This window comes from Strongylocentrotus purpuratus, unplaced genomic scaffold (genome assembly GCF_000002235.5).
Source record: "Strongylocentrotus purpuratus isolate Spur 01 unplaced genomic scaffold, Spur_5.0 spur5_scaffold_21, whole genome shotgun sequence".
NCBI classification, from domain to species: Eukaryota; Metazoa; Echinodermata; class Echinoidea; order Camarodonta; family Strongylocentrotidae; genus Strongylocentrotus; species Strongylocentrotus purpuratus.
This window is the reverse complement of record NW_022145607.1, coordinates 29,232,948-29,258,078: the sequence shown is the minus strand read 5'-3', so window position 1 is coordinate 29,258,078 and position 25,131 is coordinate 29,232,948. Positions and strand designations below refer to the sequence as shown.

General features: G+C 35.9%; 1 protein-coding gene across 1 annotated transcript in view; it reads right to left on the bottom strand.

Annotated features, from left to right (window-relative positions):
- The window catches only part of LOC105439014, a 32,274-nt gene extending 7,661 nt beyond the window's left edge, over positions 1-24,613 (bottom strand). Inside the window, exons 1-13 of the mRNA XM_030994314.1 lie at positions 23,796-24,613; positions 23,036-23,196; positions 22,500-22,765; positions 16,086-17,665; positions 15,194-15,349; positions 12,171-12,338; positions 10,980-11,158; positions 9,806-9,893; positions 8,622-8,789; positions 7,438-7,605; positions 2,342-2,509; positions 1,158-1,325; positions 107-274 (exon numbers count right to left, since the gene is read on the bottom strand). Coding sequence (XP_030850174.1) covers positions 107-274; positions 1,158-1,325; positions 2,342-2,509; positions 7,438-7,605; positions 8,622-8,789; positions 9,806-9,893; positions 10,980-11,158; positions 12,171-12,338; positions 15,194-15,349; positions 16,086-17,665; positions 22,500-22,765; positions 23,036-23,196; positions 23,796-24,590 — 4,233 coding nt within the window. The 5' untranslated portion in view covers positions 24,591-24,613. The remainder of the gene's footprint in view (positions 1-106; positions 275-1,157; positions 1,326-2,341; positions 2,510-7,437; positions 7,606-8,621; positions 8,790-9,805; positions 9,894-10,979; positions 11,159-12,170; positions 12,339-15,193; positions 15,350-16,085; positions 17,666-22,499; positions 22,766-23,035; positions 23,197-23,795) is intronic.
- Between the last annotated feature and the right edge of the window lie 518 nt (positions 24,614-25,131).

Below are 25,131 nucleotides of genomic sequence, written 5' to 3'. Positions count from 1 at the left end.
TAAAAGAGTCCACTTCAGTGTAATTATACAGAAAAGGGTACACTTCAAGTATACAAAATATGTAGTGAATTTCTGAGATTTCTAACATATATGACCGAACCAATACCTTTGCTGATGATGCCATCGCCGATGATGTTGAGTAGAAGTCATCGTGACAGGAACCACTGAATGTCAGGTTCTTCAGATGAGGCAGCTTACAGATGAACTGAGCGAGATAACGTGATGCATCGGGACGATAACTGAGTCTACCCGAGCGGATGTACAGAGTCTCAATCTGTTGTAATAGTACGACATCATGTTAGATAAACCATTGCCGACATTAATATACTGAGTTATATCTTACATCACATGATGATACAGTCGCCCATCCTCATTCAATTACAAAAGCAATACGTTACATTTACAATCTATTTGCTAGAGATATTACTTTGAAAATCTTTATTTCATAATAACGTAAAACAAATTAATGTGTGAAAATAGACTCAGAATATTTGGCAGTTTCCGATGGAAAACACAATCACAACAACGGGAACAAAATGATTCGATTTGTCATTTTGTAGGTTTTAAATTCATATATTTTGTATCATGAGCAATTCTTAATTAAAATAGCCGTCACTCCATCAGGCACTTCCATAGGAGGTGGGGGGCGGTCCACATATTGAATGTCCAAAGTCCCAATCTGATATAATTGTAGTATTTTGTTGGAAAAACAATTGCTGACATTACTCGACTTAAACATATTTCCGAACTTTACATCTTGATACAGTTGCCATCCTCATTCATTTACAAAGCAAAACGTCATACTGACATTTGATTGAAATAGTTCTTTAAAAATCTAATTTTGCGTAACATAACATCAGCATTCGAAATTACAATGGACGTCTCTCCATCATAATTCCTGTAGCCTTCCTAATTGTTATATGGAATTTAAAAAATGGTATATATTATTTTGTTCACCATCAATGTTAAAATCTGCAGTCTGTTTTTGTATTATGACAGAATGTTCACTTTCTCTACCTGTTTTCTCTTAACGGTGTACCAATTCCGAGGGTAAAATTGTCCACTTCCGTGCGACTATATCGAAAAGAGTTCACTTCCAGTATAACAAATAGGTAATGATTTTGTTAGAGTGCTAAAGTATATGGGCGAATCAATACCTTTGCAGATGATGCCATCTCCGATGATGTTGAGTAGAAGTCATCGTGACAGAAACCCTCAAGTATTAGGTTCTTCAGATGAGGCATCCTACAGATGAACTGAGCGAAATCACGTGATACATTGTCACGATAACTGAGTCTACCCGAGCGGATGTCCAGAGTTTCAATCTGTTGTAATAATACGACATGATGTTGGATAAACAATTGCTGACATTAATATACTGAAGTATATCTAACATTACATGATGATACAGTCGCAAACCTCATTCACTTACAAAAGCAATACGTTACATTTACAATCTATTTGCTAGAGATATTACTTTGAAAATCTTTATGTCATAATATTGTAACACAAATGTGTGAAAACAGACTCAGAATATTTGGCAGTTTCCAATGCAAAACACAATCACAACAACGGGAACGAAATGATTCGATTTGTCATTTTGTAGGTTTTACATTCATATATTTTGTACCATGAGCAATTCTTAATTAAAATAGCCGTCACTTCATCAACACTTCCATTAAGGGGTGGGGGGCGGTCCACATATTGAGTGTCCAAAGTCCCAATCTCATAAAATTGAAGTATTTTGTTGGAAAAACAATTGCTGACATTACTCGACTTGAACATGTTTTTACACTTTACATCTTGATACAGTTGCCATCATCACTCATTCACAAAGCAAAACGTCATTCTGAAATTTGATTGCAAAAGTACTTTGACAATCTGATTTTACATAACATAAAAGTGTGAAAACAAATAAATATTGAACTTTTTGCGGTTTCCAAAGGGATAGAAGAGACGAAGAGATTCAATTTTTTTTCATTTTTGTAGGTTTTTAAATTAAAATATTTAGTCTCATCAGCATTCACAATTTAAATGGACGTCTCTCCAGTAGCATTCCCGTAGCATTCCGAATTGTCATATGAAATGAAAAATATGGTATATATTAATCGTTATCAATCTGATAATCTTCAGGATGTTTTTGCATTATGACAGAAAGTTTATTTTTCGCTTCCACGTCCATAATTATTGAACTTTTCCTATCTGCTTTCTCTCAACTGTGTACCAATTGTGAGAGTAAAAATATCCACTTGAGTGTGACTATACAGAAAAAGATACACTTTCAGTATTTGAATATAAAGTGATTTTCTTAGAGTCCTAAAATATACGATCAAATCAATACCTTTACTGATGATGCCATCTCCGATGATGTTGAGTAGAATTCATCGTGACAGGAACCCCAGAATGTCAGGTTCTTCAGATGAGGCATCTTACAGATGAACTGAGCGAGATCACGTGATGCATTGGGACGTTTACTGAGATCACTAGGGCGGATGTCCAGAGTCTCAATCTGTTGTATTAGTGCGACATCATGATGAATAATTAATTGCCGACATTACTATACTGAATTATATCTTACATTACATGATGATACAGTCGCCATCCTCATTCACTTACAAAAGCAATACGTTACCTTAACAAATTATTTGATAGAGATAGTACTTTGAAAATTGTATTTAAAAAAAGGTAACACAATTCTGTTAAAAATAGAACCAGAACATTTGGCAGTTTTCAATGGAAAACACAATCAAAACAACGGGGAAGAAGAGATTCGATTTTTCCTTTTGTAGGTTTTGAATTTATATTAGTATTATTATTATAAATTAATACATTTAGTATCATCAGCAATTCTTAATCAAAAAAGCCGTCACTCCATCAGCACTTCCATGGGGGGGGGGGGGGGGGGGGTATACATATTGAGTGTCCAAAGTCCTAATCTGATATACACAGTGTGTTTTTGCGAATAGACTGTCACTGAACTTGGACAAAACTAATTTCATATAATTTAGCAATTCAATATCTGATTTACCAGGAGATATCTATTTCAACAATGTTAAAAAGAAAGTAAAATCGACCAAGTTTCTTGGCCTGTTTATCGATGATAAAATGTCCTGGAAAATACATACCAATTATTTGTGTTCATTACTATCAAGAAATGCTGGTGTGATATACAAACTAAAACCTATGTTCCCATCATATGTATTGCAAATGTTGTACTCCACTTTAATGTTGCCCTACTTGAACTATGGTATTCTTGCCTGGGGTAGTTCATTGAAACTTCAACTGGACAAAATCCTGGTTGTTCAAAAAAGAGCAATACGAACAATTTGCAATGTACCTATTCGTACTCACTCAAGCCCTCTTGTCTTTAATACTAAAGTACTGAGAGTTCGGGATAATTTAATGTACAATTAGGCTGCCTCATGTTTCAGCTGAATAACAACGAACTGCCCCAGGCACTATCTTATTTGTTTAAGAAAAGAAATCAAGTCCACGAATATCCTACCCGAGAGGCGTTTTCCTATCACCTTCCTAGAACGGGAACACGCTTTGCTCAAAATACATTAATATATACAGGTCCTAAGTTCTGGAATTCTCTCGATTCTATGATTAAAAGGTCTGTTAGTGTACATGTATTCAGAAGAAAATTGAAAAGTTATTATTTAAATACATATTGTCATTCCTGATTCCTGACTATTCTTGTCTCCAAGCTGTATACTTTTGTTCATTACAATGAGTAACTAACGGTATGAACATACCAACTATGCTTATAATATACTCATATCGAGAACAAACTATATTGTAATATTGTTTCAAAACGCTGCAGATATATTCCCTTCCCTTTTCCTTGTCTTTTGTAGTTAATTGTGAGTATCGGTTCATGTATCCATGTAATCTCCCTTTCCCTGTTTTAGCGTGTATTTGTATTTTATAAGCTTTACTTTAGTTAATTATGTCATTTGTAGTTTAACTCTTTATGCGCCACTTAAAAAACCCCCCTGTGCCACATTCTTTTAGGGTCACACATTTCGAGGGAATCTTTATTGACTCTGCTGAATCAAGAGGCTATAACTCTTCACTGGATGATCATGATGAAAAATATTGTGCAGCAAAGTTGTAGACCGGAAAACGTGCTTTTCGATGAACCGTCATTTGTTATATTTTGAATTATCATTTTTATAATAATCATAATTATATAATGTTTAATTTTTCTTATTTACGGCAGTTTTTTATCCCTCTAGAATTTCTTATTTAGCAATGATAAGACATCTTCAAATCGAATCTATTAGAAAGGTGGACTTCTTACCTTTCTTTACATACCTTGCTCAAGTATTCTAACAATTCAGAAGGTTAGTATTTAGGTTGTTGAAGAAAAGAAGTTCAATAGGGAGAGACTTGAAAGTACCCCGCTCAGCCACCCTTGACAATGGGCTAATCTGCCCATTGAAATCCCTATTACCCCAGGTTATTGTCAATGTCCGGTTTAGCGGGGCATGAAAAGGGACGTCGTGGGGATGTTTTTCTTTGTTGTGCCATGATAAGTCAATAAGAAATAAGAGAATGTTATTGATTTTGCCCACTGGTATGAGCATGTAAAAATGGTATAGGCATAATATATTATATGTGATATACATGACATAATCAGCATCTTATTGAAATGTCTCATTATGAATGTTCACCGCATCTGTTCTCTCACCTTCTTTACCCCTCAATAAAATTGATTTCAAGTACATTTATCACAGCCATAGATATACAAAGAAAGAATGAATCAATCTTAAAATATAAACTATATTGCATTGTTTTCCATTTACTTTATTGTGAGAGAGCTTATTATCAGAAATGATTGACGAGTGGAGTATGCAATGAATAAAATATGGAGAACGGACGTGAGAGACATTATGAGAGAGAAATAGTGATATGAAATGAAAGGACTTTACTGTGAATAAAGATTATAAGAGAAAGAGATAAAGATGACGGCAAGACAGGATACATATTGATACGAAAATAACAATAATAATGAGATAGAGATGACGGAAAGAAAGAGAGTAAACACTGATAGCATAAGAATGAATAAAGATAATAAGAGAAAGATATAGAGATGACGGCAAGACATAGGGTACATATAGATAGGAAAATGATAATAATAATAAGATAGAGATGACGGAAAGAAAGAGAGTAAACACTGATAGCATAAGAATGAATAAAGATAATAAGAGAAAGATATAGAGATGACGGCAAGACATAGGGTACATATAGATAGGAAAATGATAATAATAAAAAGATAGAGATGACGGAAAGAAAGAGAGTAAACACTGATAGCACAAGAATGAATAAAGATAATAAGAGAAATATATAGAGATGACGGCAAGACATAGGATACATATTGATAGGAAAATAATAATAATAATAAGATAGAGATGACGGCAAGAAAGAGAGTAAACACTGATAGCATAAGAATGAATAAAGATAATAAGAGAAAGATATACAGATGACGGCAAGACATAGGGTACATATAGATAGGAAAATGATAATAATAATAAGATAGAGATGACGGCAAGAAAGAGAGTAAACACTGATAGCATAAGAATGAATAAAGATAATAAGAGAAAGATATAGAGATGACGGCAAGACATAGGGTACATAATTATAGATAGGAAAATGATAATAATAATAAGATAGAGATGACGGAAAGAAAGAGAGTAAACACTGATAGCATAAGAATGAATAAAGATAATAAGAGAAAGATATACAGATGACGGCAAGACATAGGGTACATATAGATAGGAAAATGATAATAATAATGAGATAGAGATGACGGCAAGAAAGAGAGTATTACACTCATAGCATAATAATGAATAAAGATAATAAGAAAAAGATATACAGATGACGGCAAGACATAGGGTACATATAGATAGGAAAATGATAATAATAATAAGATAGAGATGACGGAAAGAAAGAGAGTAAACACTGATAGCATAAGAATGAATAAAGATAATAAAAGAAAGATATAAAGATGACGGCAAGACAGGATACATCTTTCTTTCATTAGTTTTATTCATTCTTATTCTATCACTGTCTACTCTCTTTCTTGCTGTCATCTCTAGCTCTTTCATTAATTTTTATTCATTCTTATTCTATCAGTCTACTCTCTTTCTTGCTGTCATCTCTATCTCTTTCTTTCATTATTTTTATTCATTCTTATTCTATCACTGTCTACTCTCTTTCTTGCTGTCATCTCTATCTCCTTCTTTCATTTTTTTTATTCATTCTTATTCTATCAGTCTACTCTCTTTCTTGCTGTCATCTCTAGCTCTTTCATTAATTTTTATTCATTCTTATTCTATCAGTCTACTCTCAGGGAACACTTTTATCACTAGAGTCTTCGTCACTGCTCGATTCGTCGGAATCAGAGTCCATGCTCCATGCTTCCATAGTAACAAGATCTCGAGCCTCCTCTACACTAAACACACGTTGACGTTTTCCAGCAGGTGCCATCGTAACATCAGTAAAAAAAATCCAAAGAAAACCGCTAAATACACGGTAATTTCGAATGTAACACTATGAAGAAAAACAGTTTACCGGAAAGTGTGCGATGTATACAATGTAAACAATAGTAAACGCAACGCGTGGCTACACACTGCGAGCGGTATTATGAATGTCTAATTGACTCGTATACATCTGTGCAAAAATGCGAAGTTGGCACGCCTACGTCCGTGCAAATCGGCGAACAAAGCAAACAAAGAGTTAAGGGGCCTACCCACAACAAGCTCTGCTTTTCCATAGGCTCCGCCACTATATCTCTTAAGTTCAACTTAATGGACAATATTCCGAATTGTGTGTACCGGTATTGTATGTACATGTATGTTATAATCATTTTCAATATGTTGTTACACTCTTTGTAAAATGAGATATCGTGGAAACCAATAAACTATCTATCTATCTATTTATCTATCTATATAGGCCTAGTTGTAATATTACGTTTAAAAAAACAATTGCTGACATTACACGCCTTGAACATATTTCCGAACTTTACATCTTGATACAGTTGCCATCCTCATTCATTTACAAAGCAAAACGTCATACTGACATTTGATTGAAATAGTTCTTTAAAAATCTAATCTTACGTAACATAACATCAGCATTCGAAATTACAATGGACGTCTCTCCATCATAATTCCTGTAGCATTCCTAATTGTCATATGGAAATAAAAAAAATGGTATATATTATTTTGTTCACCATCAATGTTAAAATCTGCAGTCTGTTTTTGTATTATGACAGAATGTTCACTCTCTCTACCTGTTTTCTCTTAACGGTGTACCAATTCCGAGGGTAAAATTGTCCACTTCCGTGCGACTATATCGAACAGAGTTCACTTCCAGTATAACAAATAAGTAATGATTTTGTTAGAGTGCTAAAGTATATGGGCGAATCAATACCTTTGCAGATGATGCCATCTCCGATGATGTTGAGTAGAAGTCATCGTGACAGAAACCATCGAGTGCCAGGTTCTTCAGATGAGGCATCCTACAGATGAACTGAGCGAAATCACGTGATACATTGGCACGATAACAAAGTCTACCCGAGCGGATGTCCAGAGTTCCAATCTGTTGTAATAATACGACATGATGTTGGATAAACAATTGCTGACATTAATATACTGAAGTATATCTAACATTACCTGATGATACAGTCGCTAACCTCATTCACTTACAAAAGCAATACGTTACATTTACAATCTATTTGCTAGAGATATTACTTTGAAAATCTTTATTTCATAATAACGTAACACAAATGTGTGAAAACAGACTCAGAATATTTGGCAGTTTCCAATGGAAAACATAATCACAACAACGGGAACAAAATGATTCGATTTGTCATTGTGTAGGTTTTAAATTCATATATTTTGTATCATGAGCAATTCTTAATTAAAATAGCCGTCACTCCATCAGCACTTCCATAGGGGGTGGGGGCGGTCTACATATTGAGTGTCCAAAGTCCCAATCTGATATAATTGTAGTATTTTGTTGGAAAAACAAATGCTGACATTACTCGACTTGAATATGTTTTTACACTTTATATCTTGATACAGTTGCCATCATCATTCATTCACAAAGCAAAACGTCATTCTGAAATTTGATTGCAAAAGTACTTTGACAATCTGATTTTACATAACATAAAAGTGTGAAAACAAATAAATATTGAACTTTTTGCGGTTTCCAAAGGGATAGAAGAGACAAAGGGATTCATTTTTTTCTCCATTTTTGTAGGTTTTTAAATTAAAATATTAAGTCTCATCAGCATTCACAATTAAAATGGAGATCTCTCCAGCAGCATTCCTGTAGCATTCCGAATTGTCATATGAAATGTAAAATATGGTGTATATTAATCGTTATCAATCTGATAATCTTCAGTATGTTTTTGTATTATGACGGAGAGTTTATTTTTCGCTTCCACGTCCATAAACATTTAATTTGTCCTACCTGCTTCCTCTCAACTGTGTACCAATTGCGAGAGTAATATAATCCACTTCCTTGCGACTATACAGAAAAGGGCACACTTGAAGTATAACAAATATGAAGTGATTTTCTTAGAGTCCTAAAATATAGGACCAAATCCATACCTTTGCAGTTGATGCCATCGCCAAAGATGTTGAGTAGAATTCATCGTGACAGGAACCATTGAGTGTCAGGTTCTTCAGATGAGGCATCCTACAAATGAACTGAGCCAAATCACGTGATACATTGGGACGTTTACTGAGCTCACCAGAGCCGATGTCCAGAGTTTCAATCTGTTGTAATAATACGACATGATGTTGGATAAACAATTGCTGACATTAATATACTGAAGTATATCTAACATTACATGATGATACAGTCGCCAACCTCATTCACTTACAAAAGCAATACGTTACATTTACAATCTATTTGCTAGAGATATTACTTTGAAAATCTTTATTTCATAATAACGTAACACAAATGTGTGAAAACAGACTCAGAATATTTGGCAGTTTCCAATGGAAAACATAATCACAACAACGGGAACAAAATGATTCGATTTGTCATTGTGTAGGTTTTAAATTCATATATTTTGTATCATGAGCAATTCTTAATTAAAATAGCCGTCACTCCATCAGCACTTCCATAGGGGGTGGGGGCGGTCTACATATTGAGTGTCCAAAGTCCCAATCTGATATAATTGTAGTATTTTGTTGGAAAAACAAATGCTGACATTACTCGACTTGAATATGTTTTTACACTTTACATCTTGATACAGTTGCCATCATCATTCATTCACAAAGCAAAACGTCATTCTGAAATTTGATTGCAAAAGTACTTTGACAATCTGATTTTACATAACATAAAAGTGTGAAAACAAATAAATATTGAACTTTTTGCGGTTTCCAAAGGGATAGAAGAGACAAAGGGATTCATTTTTTTTTCCATTTTTGGAGGTTTTTAAATTAAAATATTAAGTCTCATCAGCATTCACAATTAAAATGGACGTCTCTCCAGCAGCATTCCTGTAGCATTCCGAATTGTCATATGAAATGTAAAATATGGTATATGTTAATCGTTATCAATCTGATAATCTTCAGTATGTTTTTGTATTATGACGGAGAGTTTATTTTTCGCTTCCACGTCCATAAACATTTAATTTGTCCTACCTGCTTCCTCTCAACTGTGTACCAATTGCGAGAGTAATATAATCCACTTCCTTGCGACTATACAGAAAAGGGCACACTTGAAGTATAACAAATATGAAATGATTTTCTTAGAGTCCTAAAATATAGGACCAAATCCATACCTTTGCAGTTGATGCCATCGCCAAAGATGTTGAGTAGAATTCATCGTGACAGGAACCATTGAGTGTCAGGTTCTTCAGATGAGGCATCCTACAAATGAACTGAGCCAAATCACGTGATACATTGGGACGTTTACTGAGATCACCAGAGCCGATTTCCAGAGTTTCAATCTGTTGTAATAATACGACATGATGTTGGATAAACAATTGCTGACATTAATATACTGAAGTATATCTAACATTACATGATGATACAGTCGCCAACCTCATTCATTTACAAAAGCAATACGTTACATTTACAATCTATTTGCTAGAGATATTACTTTGAAAATCTTTATTTCATAATAACGTAACACAAATGTGTGAAAACAGACTCAGAATATTTGGCAGTTTCCAATGGAAAACATAATCACGACAACCGGAACAAAATGATTCGATTTGTCATTTTGTAGGTTTTAAATTCATATATTTTGTATCATGAGTAATTCTTAATTAAAATAGCCGTCACTCCATCAGCACTTCCATAGGGGGTGGGGGCGGTCTACATATTGAGTGTCCAAAGTCCCAATCTGATATAATTGTAGTATTTTGTTGGAAAAACAATTGCTGACATTACTCGACTTGAACATGTTTTTACACTTTACATCTTGATACAGTTGCCATCATCATTCATTCACAAAGCAAAACGTCATTCTGAAATTTGATTGCAAAAGTACTTTGACAATCTGATTTTACATAACATAAAAGTGTGAAAACAAATAAATATTGAACTTTTTGCGGTTTCCAAAGGGATAGAAGAGACAAAGGGATTACATTTTTTTCTTCATTTTTGTAGGTTTTTAAATTAAAATATTAAGTCTCATCAGCATTCACAATTAAAATGGACGTCTCTCCAGCAGCATTCCTGTAGCATTCCGAATTGTCATATGAAATGTAAAATATGGTATATGTTAATCGTTATCAATCTGATAATCTTCAGTATGTTTTTGTATTATGACGGAGAGTTTATTTTTCGCTTCCACGTCCATAAACATTTAATTTGTCCTACCTGCTTCCTCTCAACTGTGTACCAATTGCGAGAGTAATATAATCCACTTCCTTGCGACTATACAGAAAAGGGCACACTTGAAGTATAACAAATATGAAGTGATTTTCTTAGAGTCCTAAAATATAGGACCAAATCCATACCTTTGCAGTTGATGCCATCGCCAAAGATGTTGAGTAGAATTCATCGTGACAGGAACCATTGAGTGTCAGGTTCTTCAGATGAGGCATCCTACAAATGAACTGAGCCAAATCACGTGATACATTGGGACGTTTACTGAGATCACCAGAGCCGATGTCCAGAGTTTCAATCTGTTGTAATAATACGACATGATGTTGGATAAACAATTGCTGACATTAATATACTGAAGTATATCTAACATTACATGATGATACAGTCGCCAACCTCATTCATTTACAAAAGCAATACGTTACATTTACAATCTATTTGCTAGAGATATTACTTTGAAAATCTTTATTTCATAATAACGTAACACAAATGTGTGAAAACAGACTCAGAATATTTGGCAGTTTCCAATGGAAAACATAATCACAACAACCGGAACAAAATGATTCGATTTGTCATTTTGTAGGTTTTAAATTCATATATTTTGTATCATGAGCAATTCTTAATTAAAATAGCCGTCACTCCATCAGCAATTCCATAGGGGGTGGGGGCGGTCTACATATTGAGTGTCCAAAGTCCCAATCTGATATAATTGTATTATTTTGTTGGAAAAACGATTACTGACATTACTCGACTTGAACATGTTTTTACACTTTACATCTTGATACAGTTGCCATCATCATTCATTCACAAAGCAAAACGTCATTCTGAAATTTGATTCCAAAAGTACTTTGAAAATCTGATTTTACGTAACATAAAAGTGTGAAAACAAATAAATATTGAACTTTTTGCGGTTCCAAAGGGATAGAAGAGACAAAGGGATTCAATTTTTTTTTATTTTTGTAGGTTTTTAAATTAAAATATTAAGTCTCATCAGCATTCACAATTAAAATGGACATCTCTCCAGCAGCATTCCCGTAGCATTCCGAATTGTCATATGAAATGTAAAATATGGTATATGTTAATTGTTATCAATCTGATAATCTTCAGTATGTTTTTGTATTATGACGGAGAGTTTATTTTTCGCTTCCTCGTCCAAAACATTTAATTTGTCTTACCTGCTTCCTCTCAACTGTGTACCAATTGCAAGAGTAAAATAATCCACTTCCTTGCGACTATACAGAAAAGGGCACACTTGAAGTATAACAAATATGAAGTGATTTTCTTAAATCCTAAAATATAGGACCAAATCAATACCTTTGCAGTTGATGCCATCGCCGATGATGTTGAGTAGAAGTCTTCGTGATACTGACCGCGGAGTGTCAGGTTCATCAGACGAGGCATCTTACAGATGAACTGAGCGAGATTACTTGATGCATCGGTACATTTCCTGAGATCACCAGAGCGGATGTCCAGAGTCTCAATCTGTTGTTATAATACGACATGATGTTGGATAAACAATTGCTGACATTAATATACTGAAGAATATCTAACATTACATGATGATACAGTCGCCAACCTCATTCACTTACAAAAGCAATACGTTACATTTACAATCTATTTGCTAGAGATATTACTTTGAAAATCTTTATTTCATAATAACGTAACACAAATGTGTGAAAACAGACTCAGAATATTTGGCAGTTTCCAATGGAAAACACAATCACAACAACGGGAACGAAATGTTTCGATTTGTCATTTTGTAGGTTTTAAATTCATATATTTTGTATCATGAGCACTTCTTAATAAATAGCCGTCACTCCATCAGCACTTCCATGGGGGGGGGGGGGGAGTCCACATATTGAGCGTCCAAAATCCGAATCTCATATAATTGTAGCATTATGTTGGATAAACAATTGCTGACATTACTCGACTTGAACATGTTTTTAAACTTTACATCTTGATACAGTCACCATCCTCATTCATTTATAATGCAAAAGGTTATTTTGAAATTTGATTGAAATAGTATTTTAAAAATGTGATTTTACATAACATAAAAGTGTGAAAACAAATAAACATGGAACACTTTGCGGTTTTCAAAGGAATAGGAAAAGATGAAGGGATTCGATTGTTCATTTTTATAGGTTAAGTTAAAATTGAAAAAATGTATTCTCATCGGCATTCATAATTTAAATGGACGTCTCTCCATCAGCATTCCCGTCGCATTCCGTATTGCCATATGGAATTAAGAATATGTTATATTATAGAGAAATCGACTGCTACGAGAGGACTGGCTGTTTCCATACGCTCAAGGGAAATTTGCCTCCGCTGCTACACCCCGAGGCGCGCCTTTTTGTTTAGTATGCACACAAATTGGTCGTTGGAAAACGAACATTTTAATATCAACAATTATGAAGGAATTATGAAGAATTATCCACGGAGCGACGAAGCGTTCATCATTAGTTTTATGCTTTTCATCTACAAAATCTTTCACATGAGATATCTTGGAATGTAGAATTTACAACTTTAAGACGTGATTTTCCATTATTGATAAAAATAGGAAATCAAAATAATCTTCCAAAGATTGATCCGGAAGAAATAAAATTGGACACTTGCTAATATCAATTCGAAAAAAAAATCATGAATAAATAAATTTATAGGCGATCACAATATAGAAGAAGCGTAATTTATATTTGTAGAAAATTTGAATAACACAATGATACGTCCAGGAAAGAGGAAATCAACACAAAGACAAATTCCTTATTCTTGTTGAAACAAGGAATGTTTACCAAGTATACAAGAAAGCAATTACTTAAGATATTTAGCAGAGAAAAGAAAAACTGAATAATACGTAGAAGATTACTTGAAAAAGAAAGCAAAAGCACGAAAGACAAGCCAAACGAGACTATCTGATCACCTTATGTAAGGAAATGACTCGTTCCACATCAATGAGAGAAATTGGAAATACGATACGTAAAATAGTAAAAATAATAAATAAGTAAAACATTAAATCGATAATATATGAAGATAAAGAAAAAATTAACTCCTCAAGACAATGATTTATTCCTAATAGATCTAAATAATAGTATACATTCTCAGATTTTATTGAATACAAATTTGCGAGTGTTTGTTTTGCGAGACTGCTAAAGCATGTGTGTGCTACTATGCTAATCAACTAGGGGACCTACGTCCTTAAGTCATAACTGACAGTAATGATGATTAATGCCTCACAAAAGGGCACTTATATAGCTGATCGACACGGTTTTTATTCTGGAGCCTCACAATAACGAGGCCTTTGCTTAGCCACTAAATCATGACTGTACGCAGCGGGGCTAGGGTTCGTCGCCGCCCCCACAAATACACAAAACAAAGAAAATGCAATAAATCATCAATAATTCATTGCATTTTCCCTCGGTCCCCAACAAGATACATTCCTCTGTAGGGCAATGCATTATGGTTCAAGGCATGCCCACATAGAGGATTTTTGTATGTTGGGGACCGGGACAAAATGCAATGAATTATTGATAGGTTATTGCATTTTTTTTTGTTTTTTGTATTTGTGGTGGCGGCGACGTACCCTAGCCCCCGCTGCGTATAGTCATGTTTCAGAAGCTAAGCAATGGCCTCGTTACTGTGAGCCCCCAGGATTAAAACCGTGTCGATGTGCTATATAAGTGCCTTTTTATCAGGCATTAATCTTCATTACTGTCAGTTATGACTTCAGGACGTAGGTCCCCTAGTTGATTATCATAGTAGCACACACATGCTTTAGCAGTCTCGCAAAACAAACACTAACACATTATTTTTCAATAAAATCTGAGAGAGTATACTATTACCTAGCTCTATGAGGAATAACCCATTGTCAAAATCATTCCATAACTTAGGGTTAAAATAATAATTCCACCATAATAACCAACAGTGTACTAGGGAAAAATTGGGTCATCATTCAATTCAATTCAATTCAATTTTATTTCGCAATATAAAAATCAAAATATACAAAGTAACGGTAAATTTTAACTATCATGAACTATCATTAACTATCATGATCAGAGCGAGCAAAGATGAAGATTTTTGGGGGGTGGAAACCCACTAGCTTAAACAGAAGTACTATATAAATAGTTTAATGGAGTATTTTTCTTTTTTTGTGTACTTAAATAAAGGATAAAGTCTGAAATTGAAATTTATTTTTCTAAAAACAAACCTCTATTTTCCAGTATTCTCCTAATTTAATCTTATGACACCGGACAAATTATTATCCTGACTGAATATGGCATCCATTTCTTTTAAAAGTAAGATGTACCAAATATACCAGAACGTGGATAATACACATGTATACTGACCTTGGAATCGACTGCTTTATTCACAAGCACCGAGTAGAAGACATCATGCATAGTACGACTGATCGTCACAGATCTCAGTGTACGTGATGAGCACATGTATTCAGCCAGGTCCTCTGAAGCCGTCCGTCCACATGTCTTCTCAATAGTCAGATGATCCTACAATGTACATGAACACAAATAATATTGTGAGGCTAGAAACGTAAATCATAAAAATAATACCATATTATCCTTATTAGTCACCTTAATAGAAACTGATTTTGTTTATATGTTTTTTTTCCTTCCATTTCCCTTTGGTTTTTATTCTGCTTTCAAAAATCTATATTTCACGAAGAACATCACATAACTTTAAAATAACACTTTGCATTTGAAAGGAATTATTCTGATCCTACCAAATGTAAACTTTACTGAGTTCTGTACGTTATCTCATAATAATTCAAGTTGGCTTTTTATCCTACTGGTTTGAACAGTATGCACGTGCAAATCCTATTGGAGTTCGTGATATTAAAAGTGTTATATTATTAAACAAGATTTCATTGCAAATACACACAAGATCGGTTGTGCTACAATAACAATAAATCGCAACTCCTATTAAAAGACTTAAATCCTAATACTTATTAACTCTTGTAGATAATAATAGTGAAACAAAATTCGTGTACATTGCAATTTTCAGATAAAAAATGATAATCAGAGTTGCACCCACACTAGATCCATAGAACATGCATCAAGAAAATTGATTGTATCAAGCTTCTTTTCAACATTTGGGTGAATAGAAGTTTATACAGAACGCGTTGCGCATCGTTAGTATACAGGGTATATGTATACAGTTAAGTGTTCAAACCAAACGACGTTATCCTAAGTCTAAGTTGCAAAAATTCGACGTTTCTTTCCTTACCACTTCACGATGATTCATGATGAAGATATGCCCTGATACTGTGTGTGCCTGCATCTCCTCAATGATCTTCAGTGTCTTGCTGGACTCAGAAGAGAGATGATCCGCCACTGCTTTGGCCACTGTTTGGTCTTGGCTCTCGTATGCTACATCTACGACGACGACGAAGTCATCATCATGTCTACGCTTTTTTTTTCCTGCTGTGAGATGTGATACGATATCCAATCCGATCTCCTTCTGCTGGGCCGAGGTGAAGTACAGGAGGTAGCGGTATTCTCTTGCTTCAGTTATGATTTTCGCCACCAACCCGTCATACTCATTACGGTTTGAGTTGTAAAGAGATGCAAGATAAATTCCTGATAGATATTCCTGGAAGAGCTTATGAGGGAACTGCACCGATTGAACTGCTAAATTTGGATTAGTTCTTCTGTCTCGCCTCGGAAGAACTTTCGTTTCTCTGGTGAGCGCACCAACTTTGCAACCTACATCTATAGACTCTGGACAGCTTTGAAACTCTTCTTCTGTGAATACCAACCGTCTTTCCAGAAGACCCTGGAAGGCAACGCGGCCAATCTGAAGTAGGTGATGACGAATATCTGAACGATGTTCCCTTAATTTGCCTTCAACAATACCTGAAGATGGAATGTGCTTCGATAGGTAATGATCAACCAAAAAGTGGATCATCTCATCAAATAGCTGGGAGAATGTTTGCAGCTTGGACATTGCCTCTCGGCGCTCTCCATCAAATTCTTTCCACATTATGCACAGCATGGCTGTGTATATGGGATAGGGGGCCATGTTCTCTCTGATCACATCGTTGTTTGATATGAATAGGTTTAGATCTTCAGAGGAAGCTGTGTCTGGATGAAAGAACTTGGTGATGTAGGAAGAGAGGTTTTCAACAGAGAAACCTTCCACAGCAATGAAAGCAAACACCTTTCTGAGATTGGCATTCTTCCTAATCTCATCTGATCTCCATTGTCGCGATGTTATTAGTACTGTCCCTGAATTGAACAGACGATTGGAAGTGATGCGGGCGACTTGCTGATTGCTGTTAAGATCGACAGTAGACTCATCTAGGCCGTCCAGGACAAGAAAGACTTCATCCGAATTTGAGAGGATGTGCTTGTCTAGCTGCTTGGCTGTGACCGGATTGTTGTCAGAAAGATACGTCTTCACTATCTCTCCCACAGTCTTGTCCTCTGCTTCGCGAAGGAGGACGACAAGAACCAGTTTGAAATCTTGATATCCTTTTCCGTGGATCCAGTCCCAAGCGATCTTGGCGCAGAAAGTGGTTTTCCCTACACCACCTTCACCTTCAACCAACAAGCGTTTAGGATAGTTCCCGTTAACTTTCGTCTTGAGGAGGTCATCGTATAGAAGCGGTGTTTTGTGCTTGGTACCTTTGTCTTCTTCCATCAACGTTAGATTGGTGAAGATCTGTTCTAATTTAACGGTAAGCTCGGTGTTCAGTGGATTAGCTTGAATCTGACAAAGATTAATGTCATAATAGCGTTTGACCTCTTCAGCAACCCGTTGGATTTCCTCCTCTGTCATTGAGGGTATGTGATCACCGACTTGACCTGTGATAGGATGGTAAAGAACGTTGTTTCTAAAGTTACTAGACAAAAACGTTGTGTTTAAAGATAAAACAAATAACAAAAGAGCAGTCCTCCCCAAAAATACATTAACCATAAATCACAGAAATGTTATATCAATACGTAAATTCCCAAATCTCAATTTAAATTTGCTTGTGGATCATGATCAATCGCTGAGAAATCATTTATTTCCTAGATAGGGGCTTTCACATTGATTACTGGATTGACATCGTGCCCTGATGTCACTGCCACAGGGAAGGGTTACTCGGGTCGATACTAAGATGTCAGGCCTTTCTGGTTATCTGGTCGGGTTTTATACAATATTCAATTGAGCAAAGCTTGCGGTAAACGTCATATTAAATATGCATGATCGTGTGTATTTTATACTAAAGAAGATAAAAACGATTTCTAGTTTCAAAAGCTATGCTCCTGGATTATTATTCGTTTAATCCATGAACTAATGAAATGCATCTATCATAAACACGTTCTATTTTCCTGTTTTCTAGACGGAGATTCCTCTATTGTAACTGTTTATCCATATGGATGAATATGAAAATCGAAGGCATTTGGTCCCAAACGTTACCGCGTATTTTGGAATTTCCTTACTTATTTAGTAAGATCCAAACTCTAGTGGGGCTACTAACGTGATACATTTCTCTAAGAAATTATATTTAGGTCAGTGATGCATGAAAGAAATTATTCTGAATTGCCCTCCCCCCCCCCATTCTCTCCTTCTGTACCCCTCTCTCTCCCTATATACAAATGTATATATCCAACAAAAGTGAGGACACCCTTAGGGTAAATATTAAATATTCCAATATTCCAAGACTCCTCACTTTGTTGCAATGTTTTAATGGAATACGCAGTGGTACTGATAAATTTAGCATATAGGGCTAAATAATAGAGGTTCTTGTATATCGCTCATGTCTAACTTGACACGCTCGACAATAATTACATCGTATTTAACATGGCTGCCATGATGGTGCTCTAGCATTTCAAGGAATTAATTCCTGCCCGCGATACCCATTCATCCCACCCTGGTGAATGTACTTAGGAAATTAAGGCCGTGGTGGGACTCGAACAGTCCGTTGACTGATCCGCTATACCGCTCATCTTATTCTTTACAGTTGCTATAATGGCAACCTTGCTATTTAAGAGCCGGGATCATAAATTGTGAGTTGGGGCTTCCTGATGACTATTGTATTTTCCGTAATGACAGAGCAAACACAAGAGGTGGAGGTGTTCTTATCTCGGTTCGATCATATCTCCTCCCGCAACGTCTACCGGATCTTGAGACACCTGATATTGAGATGGTCATTTGTGAAATAACTCTAAAGAAGAAAATGAAATGGATTGTTTGCTCAGTGTACAGATCTCCCAATTCAAAGGCTGAGTTCTTTGATAAACTAGAAACAGTAGTCGATAGTGTGCAAAATTTGAGTAGAAAATATCAAGGTATAGTCTTCGTCGGAGACTTTAATGTGAATTGGAAAGATGAAAACTGTAGAAATAGGGATAGACTTCTTCAGATATTTGAAACAATGAATATGACCCAGTGTGTTACTGATGTAACTAGGCCACAACTTGATGACCCAAGTAAAGGCTCAATTATTGATCTTGTTTTTGTGAACAGTCCTGAGCTCTGTCAAAGTATTAATGTTACTTCAAATTGTGTAATTAGTGATCACCATGCAGTATTGATCACATTCCATACTGTTACACCTCAATTACCCAAATCAATCATACGGAAGTTCTTGTGCTACCAAAAGGGGGACTATGAGCATCTTAACAATCTCCTTAGGCTTGCTCCCTGGGACCTATTCATGAATCAAAATGATGTAGATGAAAGCTGGGAAGGATTTTGGATTTGTATCAAGCCGCTATCAATGACTGTATACCGCATAAAGTTCAGAATAAGAAACAATTCTGTCCATGGGTAACCCCGCAAATAAAACGGCTAACTAATAAGGCTAAGAAGCTTTTTGTTTCAGCCAAATCTCATTTTGAAGACGAGGAAGACGTAAGGAATGAATGGTGGGACAAGTACAAAAGAGCTCGCAATCATGCCAAGCAAAAATCTAACAAGTCTTATTGGCGTTATTTGAATGGTCTTTTCTGTATGCATGATAACAGGAAGCGATTCTTTGGATATATGCGCTCTCTGAGACGCAACCCAACTCCACCTATAATTTCTGATCAAGATAATGTACTGAACAAGCCCGAGGAGATTGCTAATTGTTTTTCTGATTATTTTGTTTCAGTTTTTAATCAATCTGACCCTGATAATGTTCCTGAATTGCCCAGTGCTTGTGACTTTCCTATTGCTCCATTGAATACCCTTGATTTCCCTACATGTGAAATTGTGAAGCTCATTGATAACTTGTCATTGAATAAATCACCCGGAATTGATGGGATTACGGCTGTTTTCCTCAAAAAAGTGAAAGAGCCCATATCCATAGTATTACAACGCATGTTCCAAATTTCACTTTCACTAGGTCAACTACCCAAACAATGGAAACAATCGATTGTCATTCCTGTTCATAAATCTGGCAATCCCTCTGATTTTCGCAATTATCGCCCAGTTGCGCTCACTTCTGTTGTTTGCAAAATGATGGAAACCTTTGTTGACAAATGTATTGTAGCACATGTTGAGACATATGGTCTACTTTCCCCCAAACAACACGGATTCACACCCAAACGATCATGTGCTACACAAGTACTCAACATCACACATGACTGGTTTTCGTCCCTTGATGTAACACCCACCCCTCTAATTGATGCTATTTTCTTGGATTTTAGCAAAGCCTTTGATCGCATGCCCCATGATCTTCTCCTCAATAAATTAGCTAAGAAATATAACATTCAAAGTAATGTCTGGGAATGGGTTAGTTTTTTTGTTTGTGGGAGGGAACAAACTGTCCAGTTCCGAGGATCACGGTCTGATTGGTCAATAGTGACCTCGGGAATACCTCAGGGAGGTGTATTAGGACCACGGCTATTCAATTTGTTCGTTAATGATATCACCCATGTAGTCCAATCGGAATGTGTGCTTTTTGCTGACGACACGCTTCTGTACCGCATAATTAGAAGTGAGACTGATATGCAAATGCTCCAAGCAGACATTACTCATGTCATAAACTGGTGCAGCATTAACAAAATGCAACTTAATGCTACGAAAACCAAAGTTCTCAGAATTGCCCCTCGTAAGAGAAATGTCGAAAAGACAAAGTACACCATTGATGATAACACAATTGAACAAGTGAATTCAATCAAGTACCTTGGAATTACCCTCAATTCCAGCCTGACATGGGATGACCAAGTTAATAATGTAATTAAGAAGGCAAACAGAATGCTTGGTCTCATTTCTAGGTTGGGTAGGGGCGTGTCCCAGCAGGCATTGTTATGTTTGTACAAATCACTCGTGTTGCCTATCTTGGAATATGGAGTTCCATCCTGGTATGTTTACACAAGAAAACATGTGGAAGCCTTGGAACGAGTTCAGAGGAGGGCAACACGACTGATTTTGAAACAAAGGCGTCAAGAAATGCCTTATCCACAACGTCTCCAAAACCTTGCATGGTTTACCCTGGAATCAAGAAGGAAATATCTCTTGATTTCCTTCGTAATTAAAAGTCTCTACGGTATCGTGTGGTGTGAAGCAGTGAATGAGAATGTAGCCATAAGACCACGCCAGAGTGAACATACCATTTTATTCCAACACCTCAGGGCAAGAACCGAACGTCTTCACCAAACTGCAGTTCACAGATTTCCCATTATTTGGGAGAGTCTTCCCTCACATGTCAAAGACGAAATTGTTTCTGGAAATATTTCAAAGCTTCTCACTCTTCTTCGTCAGGAAATTTTCTCTGTTCTTTAAATTCCATTACAATCTTTTCTATACCACCTAACAGGTGACATGATTTTGTTTAGTATACCCATCTGGCATTACTTTCACTTTCATTAGGTCATTCGGTTCTTGCCCTTGCCCTTGCCCTTACTCTATGTTATTATTGCAACTCATAATTTTATTTGTATAATTGCAAGGATATTCTTGATCTTGACATTCTTGATGTCATCTGGCATTACTTTCTTTAATTTCTTTTTCACTTGGTCATTCGATTCTGGTCTATGTCATACTCTGAACATGTAATTAATTTAACTCATAATTTTTATTTGTATAAATATAAGAATATTCTTGATCTCAATTATTATAGTCTCACTATGTATTTGTCTCCACGACTATTTAAGAATCATTGTCTAATAGTTGTTTTTTAATTAATTAATAATGAAATCCGACTCTTTTTACGAATTAATTGAATTACTTAGTACAGTCAATGGCAGACAAATTAGATCATAATTATTGGTAAGTTTTGTCAATCTGTTTATAATTCAATCATATATTTGAATTATTATACATGTTTAAATGATCAGTTTGAATGTTATATTGCTTGAGACATTCATGTTACATTTATTACACCAAGTGTGTTGCCAGTTTCCAGTTATACACTGTTAATTTATATAATATGTTTTCTTTGGATTTTCTTATCCTGACCTGGATGGAGTTGAAGGGGTGTGGGAAGGAAGACCTGTGGGTCATGGTAATTTAGTTAACCTTTTCCAAACCCAGGCAGCCCCATCATCTCTGATTCAGGTCCTTTCTTTATCATGCATATATATATGTTCCTGTAATTGCTGTAATTTGCATATTACTCTGTATTGTTCTTGTATTTTGAAATGCCGAATAAATAATAATAATAATAATAATAATAATAATAACATGAGCGCTTTACAATCATGAACCCACTATCATCATTATTACCTGTTCGTACACAATCAGCAAGCTGTACCAGCTTAATGCTTTCTAACGTGTCGACCAATGTCTTCCTCGCCTCGCTTTCACGTACTGTCTTCCGCCATTCGCAAAGCATCTGATAGGTAGCTAGCATGGAGTTGCCCAGCTTGTCTTTCTCAAACTGACTTAGTTTAGCCTCAGTGAATCCTAATGCTAGTCCGACCTTCCTAAAATCTGAGGGATCCATACCTTCGGCAAGGAGATAGAGCTGGAGCTCGGTCAGACTGCCAGGGCTAAATTATAGACATAAGAAGAATGATTAATTTCTGATAGCACTTATAGATATTGGCGAGATTTGGTATAAAAAACATTTTTATTTTGCTCCTTTGACTTGAAAATACAGTGTTTTACTGTATCAAATTAAAATATTTTACAGAATCGGGTAAAAATTTGCCTAATAGAGTTGTCAGTTATTAAACATAATCGTAAACTCGGATTCAGGTTCAGTAGAATATAAAACAATGGATTTTAATCTTCCAAAGATGCTCTTTCATGCTGCTTACTTATTATTTGGACCAGGGTTTCGTTCTACGTCACCGGATCTCAATAAGAGTATGTTGGTCATGTCTGAACAGTCATTTCCTTTGATTGTATCTGCTTCACCGCTGGTTGTCCCTGATACGGGGATCGGATAATTCGGTGATACGTGATTCTCTGTTACTTCCTAAGAACGAAGATAAAATTACGAATAGAAGACACACTTTGAACTCTGTAAACAATAAACAAGCCATACTGAGATAATATCCTAGTGCCGCATTGTATTTCTGGCGGTTTCTTTAATCAATGGTTTCTAGTTTATTTTAACATTTCTAATATTATTATACAACAAATAGCACTGACAGGTGATGAAGGATGACTGTTCACGTATTTATTGGACAAGATGATTCATGATATTCCGTTGATTCCTTAATGAAATTGATGAAAAGAAATCGATTTTCAAAATAATAATCAGACGTTATTTGTCAAAATACATTTAGAATCACGTAAGAATAAGTATTCTGTGAAAGGGTAAAGGACACTTTTACCTTTGATTATAGTGCAACTAACGTTAAATCAAAATAATCCATAGCAAATTGAAACAATCAAACTGTCTTTTATAAAACATCTTGTGCAGCTCCGATTTTTTAAGTTACCGTGTCCTATTAAAAAACAATTATGAAAGAATTGTATACATTTGAAAAAAATTATTTATATATATATTTTTTTTCTTCGTCTGTCTCATTTTTGTAACAATGGGATAGGGTTGCCCTGGAAAATACATACCCTGACAGATGGTGTTGATTGCTCGTTGTTTCTCGTTGTATCTTGCCTTGGTTTAGGTGGCAAGCCCGATGATAGGTCCTCTATCCCCGACGGTGCAGAGCTTGATGTCTCCTCCACGTCTGTTTGGATACGATCTGTTTCACCCGCGATGGCTACAGGTACATCTGAGTACGATTCTGATGTGACAACTTCAGGTGGTGCTATTATTTGAACGGGATTAGGGGGGTATTCATGTGACACTAGATTAATGGTTATGTATCTATTGTCCAATTCGTCTTCTACACAGGGTCGGGGAACTGGGATCTGAATGTCAGTGTTATCGTGGACAGGGTTGGTCTCATTTGCTGTTGGAGAACCACTGTTTTCAGCACACGAAGACTCAGAGTGAGAGACATCGCTATGACCGGGTCTTTTTACATCACATGGGAATCCTCTCTCCGTTACAGTATCAAACTCTGGACCGTCACATGGTGACCGAGTCTGACAATTAGCATTACATCTGCTAATGCTGACGTCACATGAATGCCCGGTTTGAGCGTTATTCAGGTTGACATTGTAAGGAGACGCAGGTCGACAGGCTGTGTTCCCTTGAGAACTATTCGCATCAGGTGAAGAGCCAGTACGAGATGAGATGTTACACTCAGGATTGTCGTTTTCTTTGGGTGGCTCCGCATTCTTGCTTTTTTTAATTAAGTTGTGAAGTTTGCTCCAAAAGTAGTTGTAGTCATATTCTTTCCTCCGACGGCGCATGAACGTGCCGATCCTGACACGCCATTCACCAAGAGACACAGGCATGGTGACATAAGGATACTGTGTTGTTAAAGAGAAACAAATATCAATGCTGGGTAAATTCATGAAACAGTCAATATGACTTTGTATACCAAAATAGTATCTAATTTGCTAACGGATTTATCTTAACATGCCATGTAGGAAAAATGTATTCGTTTTAGATTACATAATTATTTCATCTCTAAAAGAACGTATAATGCATGGTGCTTGATTGCAAATTTGCACCGCTTTTTATATTCTAGAAGATGTTGGTACAATTTACCTCGAGGGAGCAAACCTAGACAAAATCCACCGTAAAAACTACCTTTGAAGAGGTCCTTTATGCCTAGGTCATATTTGCTCTACGGCTAGGATACGGCTGCCCTACGCCTCCGAAATTGAGAGATACTTGCAGCGGCCGCAAAGAATCTGCGGCGTCCTCAGGGTCACCCTAGGGCTTATCCCTATCTCTACAGACCGGACGGGTCGCCGTGGGAGTTATAACTGTTTTCATTTCAAGGTTCACCGTAGCGATTAGACGCGCCGTAGCGATTAGACGCGTAGAGCG